Source organism: Aedes albopictus, chromosome 2 (assembly GCF_035046485.1).
Source record: "Aedes albopictus strain Foshan chromosome 2, AalbF5, whole genome shotgun sequence".
Taxonomy (NCBI): Eukaryota; Metazoa; Arthropoda; class Insecta; order Diptera; family Culicidae; genus Aedes; species Aedes albopictus.
Window position 1 is genome coordinate 105,073,934 of NC_085137.1, and position 12,657 is coordinate 105,086,590.

General features: G+C 39.0%; 1 protein-coding gene across 1 annotated transcript; it reads left to right on the forward strand.

The window, feature by feature from the left end:
* Positions 1-5,083: 5,083 nt before the first annotated feature.
* Positions 5,084-6,161, forward strand: LOC134289023 (thioester-containing protein 1 allele R1-like). Its single transcript, XM_062855009.1, has 3 exons — positions 5,084-5,757; positions 5,826-5,979; positions 6,039-6,161. Exons 1-3 carry the CDS (start codon positions 5,488-5,490, stop codon positions 6,125-6,127), a joined length of 513 nt encoding a protein of 170 aa, XP_062710993.1. The 5' UTR covers positions 5,084-5,487; the 3' UTR covers positions 6,128-6,161.
* The last annotated feature ends 6,496 nt before the right edge of the window (positions 6,162-12,657 follow it).

A 12,657-nucleotide genomic window follows, 5' to 3' on the forward strand; every position in this document is an offset into this window, starting at 1 on the left:
TTCCCCACTAACCCCTAGATTCAACCCACTACCCCCCCCCCCTTTTCCTTATTAACTCTCTAAAACAAACCTCGAATATCTGAAGGTGAGGACATTTCAAATATTTTCAGATTTCCCTCAGTTTTTTTTTACACGGATTCCCGAATTAGCACGGTATTTTTTTACACGGTTTCGCAAATTAACACGGTTTTCTGCCTTTCTCGTACACTAAGTGTACTGGAAAGGCTATATGTTCACTCCAAAAATGACTTTTTGATAGAAGGTACGGAGGGTCGAGTCACATATACCAATTAACTCAGCTCGACGAATTGAGGTGATGTCTGTGTGTGTGTATGTGTGTATGTGTGTATGTGTGTATGTGTGTGTGTGCGTGTGTGTGTATGTGTGTATGTGTGTGTACAAAAAACTCACATCACTTTTTGGAAGTAAACCTCAACCGATTTTAATGACCGACGGTTCATTCGACGCGGCATATAGTCCCATTGTTTCCTATTGAAAATGGTTCGGATCGGTCCAGCCGTTCCGGAGTTATGGCCATTTAGGTGTTCCGGACCGGTACCCCTGGGAGGGGCCAGACATAAAAATGAAACATACCCATGCATGCGACACATCAAACCACGGCATTTCCGATAACCTGATGAATGGTAAGCAGGAAAATAATCTCAGACCATATCAGAACCGGTAGTGTTCCGGAACCGGTTCCGGATGTCCCGCCGGAAGTGGCTAAATATAAAAGAGAACCAAACCCGTGCATGCGACACATCAAACCACGGCATTTCCGATAACCTGATGAACGGTTAGCAGGAAAACAGCATCAGACCATATCTGAACTGGTAGTGTTCCGGAACCGGTTCTGGGTGTCCTGCCGGAAGTGGCCAAATATAAAATCTATCATAACTCATTCATGCGACACATCAAACTGCGGCATTTTTATTAACCTGATGAACGGTTAGCAGGAAAATAGTATCAGACCATATCTAAACCGGTAGTGTTCCGGAACCGATTGCGGATGTCCCGCCGGAAGTGGCCAAATATAAAAGAGAACCAAACCCGTGCATGCGACACATCAAACCACGACATTTCCGATAACCTGATGAACGGTTAGCAGGAAAACAGCATCAGACCATATCTGAACTGGTAGTGTTCCGGAACCGGTTCTGGGTGTCCTGCCGGAAGTGGCCAAATATAAAATTTATCATAACTCATTCATGCGACACATCAAACAGCGGCATTTTTATTAACCTGATGAACGGTTAGCAGGAAAATAGTATCAGACCATATCTGAACCGGTAGTGTTCTGGAACCGGTTCCGGATGTCCCGCCGGAAGTGGCCAAATATAAAAGAGAACCAAACCCATGCATGCGACATATCAAACAGCGGCATTTCCAATAACCTGATGAACGGTTAGCAGGAAAACAGTATCAGAACACATCTTAACTGGTAGTGTTCCGGAACCGGTTCCGGGGGGTCCCGACGGAAGTGGCCAAATATAAAAGTGAACCATACCCATGCATACGACACAGCAAAGCGCAGCTTTTTTGATAACCTTAACGTTGGCAAGCAAATTGGTTCAGACTATGCAGGGTGTTAGGTTCGTGCATGCAAACTTTTTAAGGAGTGATAGAGATGGATGGTGAAAAAAAGTGTACCCATATGGTCAAATCTCAACCGTTACGTAGTAATAGAACTTTACATGTTTTTGACTTTGCTTGCCTCAAACTGGCTGCAGCTTGAAAATGGTTAAACTTATCGCAGCTTTTAAACCCTCATTCGAAAGTTCATTGAATTTTCTACTTAAAAGTTCTTTCATTCTATTGATTATATTGGTTTAGTTAAATAACTTAGTTTTCTAAAGCAAATAAGCTCGAAAGTATTGATTTTTATTTGTTTTTGTAAATTATCTTTTAAAAATGCTTTATAAATTTGAAATTTCTTTTAGGGAAATTTGAGGCCACTGTTCCGTTCTATGACTCGTTCTTTGACTTCAAACGTCTAGCTCCTCTCGTGTTCTTGTTGTTCCGAATTCAACATCGTATTTCAGATCATGAAATTGCAACTGTAAAGGTACTTTTTTGCACACTGTGCCGCTAGAGCTAGCGCACGCTGATATAAGCACATTTGCCCAAAAGTACACGCGGCAAATCCCTGAGGAAAGGAACAGCTTAGAGACTATCGATAGTTTTCCGTAACCGGTTTCGGGTGTCCCGACGGAAGTGGCTAAATCTGAAAGTGAACCAAACCCATGCATGCGACACCACTAATCAAGGCTTTTAGGTTACATGATGAACAGTCGACAAGACCAATGTCTCAGACCAATCAGTGCACTACGGAACCGATTCCGTTTGTCCCGCCGGAAATATAAAATGTAAAAGGGAATCAATACATGTGACATGTCAAATGATTTTTTCGGTAACCTGATGAACGGTTAGCAACAAAAAAAGTGTCAGACCAAATTTAGGACAACAGGTCCTGTCCGGGAACCGATTTAGGGTGTCTCGTCATAAGTGGTAAAATATAAAAGTGAACCGAACCTGTGCATGCGACTCATCAAATCGCGGCTTTTTCAATAATCTAATTAACTGTTTGTCAGCAAAAAGTCTCAGACGCACATTTGGGAGAACCGGTAGTGTTGAAGAACAGGTAACGAGTGCCCCACCAGAAATGGTAAAATATTGAAGTAAACCAAATTCATGCATGAGGCCATCAAGCACGTCACGATCCCACGGAGAGGGGGTTGTTAAAGTGCGACAAGCAATGTATTAAGTATAGGAGAAACCTGTACGAAAGGTGCAGAGGGGAGCTTCGAACATTCCTAATTTCAGCGTGACATACTTAATGGATGCTCCCTATGGAACAAATCAATTCGCGGCTTTCAAACCAGCCCGATAACCAGTTGACAAGAAAATAACCACAGACAATATTTGGGACAACCAGTAGTGTCATGGAATCGGTTCCAGGTATCCGCCGGAAATGATCAAACGTGGAATTGAACCAAACCCATGCATGCGGTACATCAAATAGTGGAATTATGAAAGTGAACAAAACCAATGTTAGCGATAAATCAAATCTTGACTTTTTAAAAAGCCTGGTAAACGGTGGGTTAGATTAGAAGTGAAGAAATGGTCAAAGACTTCATATGTGCAAGAGAATAAAATTGTGACCAAAGCAATCTCCTCAAATCACATCATTTCAAATTCCTGTGGTGTTAATATGAAGTAGGATGGATCAACGTGTTATGGGAAAATTATAATTTGATCGCATCAACACTGAATTAGTAGTTTACGCAACAAGGTGCAGAATGACGGTTTTTACAGCACGAGTCGTACATTTATCCAACGAGGCTTGCCGAGTTGGATAATTACGACGAGTGCTGTAAAAATCGAGTTCTGCACCGAGTTGCGTACAACGTTTTTTGCAAGTTCATAAATTACCACTTGAACAAAAATTTTCATCAAACTGCATACTGATGCTCATAGCCATGTTTAAGAAAATCTGATCATAGCAGGTTATACTGTGCAGTTGTCACAATTTTTCAAAATTGCATCCAGAAAGCATCAAGGAGTTGATCAAAACTGAAAACAGTGCTGTAATGGTTCATTACGCAACGCAAATCAGTGCTGTAATGAACCATTACAGCACTGTTAATTTGGTGTGGGAAAGTAGGCCTTTTCCTGTCAGATTTGCGTGAGGTAAAACAGCCTATTACGATGAGAAATTGCAAAAAAAAAAAATTTCCAATCTCCTTTTGCGTCTAAACTTAGATACTGTGCACAATTTGGTCCATAAGGAGGCCAAATTTTACATGAATTGTATTAAGCGTATACGTGTTCTCAGGATCGGCAAATGTCGACGTAAGGATCATGAGTACATATTCGACGAGAAAGGCACTATCACCACGGTTTCGCGAATTAACACGTTTTTTTGCCTTTCTCGTACACCAAGTGTACTGGAAAGGCTATATGTTCACTCCAAAAATGACTTTTTGTTAGAAGGCTCGGAGGGTCAAGTCACATATACCAATCAACTCAGCTCGATGAACTGAGGTGATGTCTGTGTGTGTGTGTGTATGTGTGTGTGTGTGTGTATGTGTGTGTGTATGTGTGTGTACAAAAATAAACTCACATCACTTTTTGGCAGTAAACCTCAACCGATTTTAATGACCGACGTTTCATTCGATGCGGAATCTGGTCCGATTGTTTTCTATTGAAAATGGTTCGAATCGATCCAGCCGTTCCGGAGTTATGGCCATTTAGGTGTTCCGGGCCGGTACCCCAGGAAGGGTTCAGATATGAAAAAGTTACAAACCCATGCATGCGACCCATCAAACCGCGGCATTTTCGATAATCTGATGAACGGTAAGCAGCAAAATAGTTTCAGACCATATCTGAACCGGTAATATTCCGGAACCGGTTCCTGGTGTTCCGCCGGAAGTGGCCAAATATACATGCGACACATCAAATAGCGGCTTTTTCGATAACCAGTTGAAAGGTAGGCAGGAAAATAGTTTCAGACCATATTTGAACCGGTAGTGTTTTGGAACCGGTTCCTGGTGTCCTGCCGGAAGTGGCCAATTAAAAAAGTTAACCAAACCCCTGCATGCGACACATCTAAGAGCGTCCCAAAAAAATGACCACGTGGTTTATGGACAGCCCCAAAGCGAGAGATTTTCTAAGCAGCGGCTATCAAAATCAGCTACGTTACAAACGATCCGATGGCGCGTTTAGTGTCTGGGGTCAATCGCACCAGGGCAGCACGTTTTTGACGGCCTTTGTAGCGAAATCGTTCAAAATAGCGGCCAAATACATCGATGTGGACAAAGTTATAGTAGATGCTGCATTCGATTGGTTAGCGAAACAGCAAACCCCAGACGGACGGTTTCCAGAAGTGGGACAAGTTTTTCATGCAGACATGCAAGGTGGAATTCGCTCCAACAGTTTTGCTCTCACCGCATATGTTCTAATTGCATTTGCAGAAAATGAAGAAGTGTTCAGACGATACAAATCGGTTATGACCAAAACTACCGATTATATAGCAAATAATCTTGACAAAATTAAATTAAACTCATTAGCTACCTATGGATTGATGCTGGCAAAGCACGGCAGTCGTAGAGAATTCCTTGATAAACTGGTAGATTTATCAATATTCAATAAAACTACGACTGAGAGATATTGGCATAGAAAACCAGTGTCTGTTGAAGTAACCGCATACGCTATGCTCTCGTTTATATCCGACGATAAATTATTTGAATCTACGCCTATGATGCGTTGGCTTAACAGGCAGCGATATGGTCTAGGGGGCTATCCTGGAACGCAAGATACGTTTGTTGGATTGAAAGCATTGGCAACGTTCGCTGCTAGGTCATCTGGTGCTAAAAACAACTATCGCGTAACAGTAAAATACAGCCCGTACGTTCAACGTAAATTTGACATAGACAAACACGTTCCCATGGGTATACTGAGCTAGATATTCCCAACAATATCAGGAACATGATAGTGGAAATCGAAGGTACCGGCAATGGTTATTTCCAGGTGTGGTACCAGTACTATCAAAATATACAAGTGGCTAAGCATAGATTCAACATCACAATTGATCAACTTAACACCACTACCGACAACATACAGCAGTTGGATGAATGTGTGAATTACGTTCCAGTTGAGGCTTATCAACTATCGGGAATGGCTTTGGTGGAGATATTTTTGCCCAGCGGATTTGTAGCAGAAGCTGATGCCATCACAGATAAAACTGGAAGGATTCAGGTAATCATTGTTACATTAATTTTCTGGTATCCGTTAGGGGAGCAACATATTTATATTATCGATTGCAGAAAATTGAAAGACGCTTCTCAGATACTTCGATTGTTGTATATTATGATAACATGGAACCCGAATCAGACTGTTTCCAAGTTACTGCCTACCGTCGTTATAAAATTGCATTGCATTTGCCATCTTACATCAAAGCGTATGATTATTACAATGACGGTATGTTCACCTGCAAAGCTTATAGCTTCATATTAATTTATTCTCATAATTGTTTTCAGAAAGCTATGGCATTAAACAGTACGAAGGAAAGGTGCTTCAGCTATGTGATATTTGCGAAGACGACGACTGCGAAACATTATCATGTTGAGAGAGCTCGAAATAGAATAAACTGTGTTCATTCATTCAAAAAAAAAAGAGGAGATAATGACAATTTAAAATACTCAATCACCAATATTGCGAATTATTTGATGAACATTTTTGTCCTTGTTATTAGAGTATTCGTTCCGTTATATACACTGAAATAAATTTTATTGTGAAAACTATCGATTCCATAGTAACCGTACCTATGATTTTCAACCAACAACAAAATCTGTGAAGTTCACTGAAATATTTTTGAAGTTACAATGCATTGCAGTAAATTTGGCTAAAAACGTAGTCACCTCGACAACAAAACATTTTCAACTTCCCCTGGACACGCATCTTACAACACAGTATGGTTAAAAATACAATGCTGTTAAATTTAGATTATTTTCGGTAGTGTTAACTGCACTGCTAGTCTAGAGGACAGTGGTTTAGTGGAACTAACTGGAAATTGTTAAATAAAAACAAAATCGCGTTAAGTACTGTTCCTTTGAATTACACTAAGAATTTGCATCCTTTGACAGATACGTATTTCGACCTCAACTGTAAGGTCGTCTTCAGTGTCTTGTACTTGACTCGACTCAAGTACAAGACACTGAAGACGACCTTACAGTTGAGGTCGAAATACGTATCTGTCAAAGGATGCAAATTCTTAGTGGAATTCAAAGGAACAGTACTTAACGCGATTTTCTTTTTATTTACAGATATTCCCCTAACAAGCCCAGGTTGATCATCATCATGGATATTGTTGTCGGTTGCGAATCATAGGTACAGTTATTAATTTTACCATAGAATCTGTACTTTCTACAACAAAATATATTTCAGTATATGCAAAAAGGGGTCTTCAGTTACCCTAGTGGTTGAGTGGTTGCGGATTGCCAATCCGCGAAGATGGGGGTTCGATCAAGGAAGTGACATCCCTATCCCACCAATGCAATGTTTTCATAACTGCGGCTCAAGCTGACAACCTATCTTTCAAAACATCAGCATAGTTTTAATGAGGGGTGAGGAAACAAGAAGACCATAACAGTCCCCTGGGTTCGATTCCCGTTTTCTCTACTCACTGGGCACAGTGCATCATTGTGCTTCCCTCACAATGTACAAATTCATGCAAATGGCAGGCACATAAAGCCCTTCAATTAATAGCTGTGGAAATGTTCAAAGATCACTAAGTTGAAGAGAGGCTGACCAAGTTCCAGTGGGAACGTAGAGCCATAAAAGTAGAAGAAGAAGATATTCAAAAAGTCTGTGTTCGAACTCAGTACTCACTATATAGACGTCCGTGGCGTTATTCCCAATGTTCAAAGATCATTATGAAAAAAAAAAAAAAATACAAACCAAATGTAGTTATGTTAACCCTCTAATACCCGCCTTTAGACGGGGTATAGTTTGAGCATTTTTGTTATTGTTTTTCATGGAAAATATTTATTTTATATTTTTGTCTGAAATTGAGGACTGCTCTGTATATGGTTTTTGGTGTATTTTAAAGAGTATTTACACTCCCGATCAAAAGTTTGGGGTCACCCCCTCAAAAACATGTCATTTTTTTAGGCCCATATCTTCGCCAATTTGCGTCAGATTTCAAAACCCTAGGTCTCATTCAAAAGATAATAAGTCAAAGAAACTTTGAACATGATTTAAAAGAAACTTTTTCATAAAGAATTGTATGTAAACTTATTCCAAAGTTGCCAAATTTTCTAAAAAATGAATATAAACTTACGGCAGTGTCGCTGGAAATTGGGTCGACCAAATTTTAAGATGAGAGCGGTAATATAATCCATTTTCTATTAGCTTTCAACTGCTTTTTACAGAATTTAGCTAAAAAATCTAGAAAAAAAGTTTTTAAGTAAATTAATCCTTGATGTCATCGACCATAAGTTTGGGGTCACCCCTCAAAATTATGTAATTGTTTTGAATTAGGTTCAGATACTTTTTAAGATGGGTATAAAAAAATGACAAATTTGAGTAAATTCAAAAATTCAGTATCATAAAGTTACCTGCAAAACATATCGTTAATTATTTTTCCCAAGAAGTTTGGATCCATATCAAGCTGTAAAAAATATAAAAATAGTGGGTATTGCCAATTTTTGTACGGTAAAAAAATATTTGTATGAAATTTATTAAGAAAAGCGGCAATTTTTCAAAAATCTCGCCGGGGCGACCTCTAAACGTCATTTCTGAAAGTTGCCGTCATACAAAAGTTTGTTTCTAACACCCTCAGCTATCATTTGCAGGGTGTGCCCCCAAGCTTTTTAACCATGTGCAATTTTGGGACAACCTAATATACATACATACTTTGTGAATGATCACTAACACATAAGCTGTAAGTACCCATTAAGGCTTCGAAATTTGCTCAAAATTATAAAAATAAATCATTTTTTTATGTTTCGGCTTTCTTGCACTCTATTTTGCCATAGTGTACCAAGTGGAGCCGAAATAAAAAAGTGTCCATAACTGGTGCCGTAAACCGGGGTCAAATTGATTCATTTTTCATTTATTTAGTATTACATCAAATTCAATATAAAACTGAATCAACATTTTTTCTCCATAATACACGGTTCGTGGCTGCCGTTCTCCATCCTCGGTCACGCCCGATGCTCGCCAAATCACGATCCACTTGATCCGACCATCGTGCCTTCTGCGCTCCACGCCTTGTGCCAACCGGATCTGTCGCGAACCCCAACTAGAGGAGAGTTGTTGTTCGGGATTCTGGGTTGCAGCGAGCTCGTTGTTCATCCTTCTCCGCCACACACCGTTCTCCTGCACACTACCGAAGATCGCCCTCAGCACGCGTCGCTCGAAAACTCCGGGTAATTGATGATTAGATTAATTTAAGGACCACGATGTACCGACGAAAATCATTAATTTTTGTGTGTCCAATAATGTTCATTCCCGTGTATTTTATTCCATGCAATTTATCATTTGAGTATTAGTCTGTTACACCGATCTGACAGTTGAAGACCAATCAAAAACTATGAACTAGGTACCGGGGTATCGTCCACAATGTGCAAACTTGACTACGGAATAAAAAATCGCAACTATGATGCTGCGGATCTAACTCTTAACCCCCTGAACTTCTTATCTTGGTGCCAAAAAGTGTACTGTATATTATAGTTCAAAAGGGGGTTATTTTTATACTTCGTTTTAGTGTCACGTACTCAATCATTCACGTATATACCTTCTGCTCAAATATGAACGAGACTCGTTAAATAAAAAACAAACGGTTAATTATTCTTCAATATTTGTTTTATATCTTGCAAATTAATCTCATTCGGAGGCGATACACATATGCCAACTTTTTGCCTTTCTCGTACACTAAGTGTACTGGAAAGGCTATATGTTCACTCCAAAAACGACTTTTTGATAGAATGCCCGGAGGGTCAAGTCACATATACCAATCAACTCAGCTCGACGAATTGAGGTGATGTCTGTGTGTGTGTGTATGTGTGTGTGTGTATGTGTGTGTGTACAAAAAACTCACATCACTTTTTGGCAGTAAACCTCAACCGATTTTAATGACCGACGGTTCATTCGACGCGGAATCTGGTCCCATTGTTTCCTATTGAAAATGGTTCGGATCGGTCCAGCCGTTCCGGAGTTATGGCCATTTACGTGTTCCGGACCAGTACCCTTGGAAGGGACCATACATAAAAATGTAACAAACCCATACATGCGGCACATCAAACTACGGCATTTTAGATAACCTGATGAACAGTTAGCAAGAAAATAGTGAACCAAATCCATGCATGCGACACATCAAACTGCGGCATTTTCGATAACCTGATGAGCAGTTAGCAAGAAAATAGTCTTAGACCATATCTGAACCGGTTCTGGGTATTCCGCCGGAAGTGGCCGTATATAAAAGTTGACAAAATTTTTGCATGCGACACATCAAATCACGGCTTTTTCGACAACTTGATGACCGGTTATTAAGGATGTAGGCTAAGACCACATTATGGACTGTCAGTAGTACCGAAACAAGTTCCGGGTTTCCCTCTGAAAGCGGCTAAATATGAAATTGAACAAAACCCATGGCTTTTTTGATAACCTAATAAACTTTAGCAAGCAAGTAGGCTCAGACTATTTAAGCGACTATCAGTAGTGTTCCCCAGCCGGTTCCGGGCCGGCAGTGACACCAAACCCATGCATGCGATAGCTCAAATCACGGCTTTTTATGTAACATGATGAACAGTTGCAAGAAAATAGATGCAAGCCATATTAGTGTGTTACGGAACCGATTACGGGTGTCCCGCCAGAAATGGTCAAATGTAAAGAGAACCAATACATGCAACATATCAATGACTTATTCAGTAACAAGATAAAAGGGTAATCAACAAATAATCTCAGACCATATTTGGGAGAACCGGTAGTGTTCCAGAACTAGTGACAAGACGAGTAACGCGTCGGAAGTGGTAAAATATAGTAAGGAACTAAACCATAGCGGCGTTTTTGATAATCTGATGAACGGTCAACAAGAAAATAGTCTCAGGCCACATCTAGAACTTGTAATAATGTTTCGGAATCAGTTGCGGGTGTTCCTTCGGAAGTGTTTTAATAGAAGTGAACCAAAATCATGCATGCGATATATAAAATCCCGGCTTTTGCAAAAAATTGCCGAACGGTTAGCAAGAAAATAGCCTCAGATCACATAATTTTCGGCTTTTCAGGTAACCCGATGAACAGTTAACAACAACATAGTCTCAGATCATATTTGAGACAACCGGAATCGGTTTTAGGCGTCCCGCCGGAAGTGGTCAAACGTAAAATTTAACAAAACTCCTGCAAGCTGCACATCAAATAGCGGAATTATAAAGGTGAACAAAATAAATGACAAAGCGATAAATCAAATTGTGGCTTTTTTGATAGCATGTAAACGTTGGGTATGATTATAAGTGAAGAAATGGTCAAAGTCTTCATATATGCAAGAGAACAAAATCGTGACCAAAGCGATCTCTTCAAATCACACCATTTCAGATTCCTGCAGTGTAAATGTATAGAAGGATGGATCAACGTTTTATGGGAAAAATAGAATTTTCTCGCATCAACACATTCAGTTTATCAATCTTCAATCTCCTTATGCTTCTAAAATTACTGCTCCTAATTTGGGTGCGGCTGGTTGAGCCCTCACTTTTCTCATTGCGATTGAAATTTGAATGGGAAATTTACATTTTCTGCATTTTTCTCGTAGGAAGGTCAAATTTTACATGAATCATGTTACCAATGATAATAAAATATAGCCTAAAGTGTGCTGAAATAAACATTGGCGAAGATCACAAAGTGATCTGTGATTGTGAATAAAGTTAACCTTCTTCATGCATTAACTGACGCTCACCCCGCTGCCGTAGTGGATGTAATGGGGTCATAATGACCCCAATACACGACTAGGGTTAAGGTGGTCTAGCAGTCAACTGAGACGTCTGATATTTTTCAGCTCTGTTTTGCTGTTGAACATAACATCGGAATATGTATCACCAATAAGTTTCGAAAATCGATTATGGCTTTGTTAACCCTCTAATACCCAAATTTTTGATTTTGATCTAAATATCATTTTTCGACATCTAAAATGGATTTAAACATGTTTTGGAAGATGATTCTTTTCAATTCTCGATTTCGTGAATTTCAGTTTTTGATTTTTCTAATTTTTATTTTTGAACATCCCTACAGTTTTATTTTTTTCCTGGAAGCCTATTTGGAGTACGGATTTTTTTAGATGAAAACATTTTGAGATTTTATGATAATTGTTGAAATATTTTTATTTTTATTTTTTTCCATAGGAAATTTTGTTTTCCGTGTAATTTTAAGGAAAATAATTTTAGAGTGTATTCAATTCCCTTAAACTATAAAACTAGGATAGAATGATTTGGGAAAAATTTAAAACATGTTAATTGTAGTGATTCTATTCAAAATAAACAATGACTTCTAGAAGGTGACTAAAACATAAATTTTTGAATGATTTTTAAAAAATGTAAATACGCTTTAAAATACACCAAAAACCATTTTGAGATATACAAAACAGTCCTAAATGTCAGCCAAAAATATAAAAATTTTGATTTTCTGCGAAACAAAAATTACAAAAATGCTCAAACTATACCCCGTCTAAAGGCGGGGTTGGGTATTAGAGGGTTAAAATTGTTGCTTTACTATATGAAGTGTTTTCAGGATTCAGGAACATTTTGGCTAACGTCGACGAAAAGTTCATAAGTACATATTCGACGAGAAACGCACTATCACCACTAGGTGGATTAATCTGGGTTTTTTCTAGATTTTTTAGCTAAGTTCTGTAAAAAGCAGTTGAAAGCTAATAGAAAATGGGTCATATTACCGCTCTCATCTTGAAATTTGGTCGACCCAACTTCCAGCGACACTGCCGTAAGTTTATATTCACTTTTTAGAAAATTTGGCAACTTTGGGTTAAGTTTACATACAAAGTTTTTTGAAAAAGTTTCTTTTAAATCATGTTCAAAGTTTCTTTGACTTATTATCTTTTTAATTGGAACCTAGGGTTTTGAAATCGGACGCAAATTGGCGGAGATATGG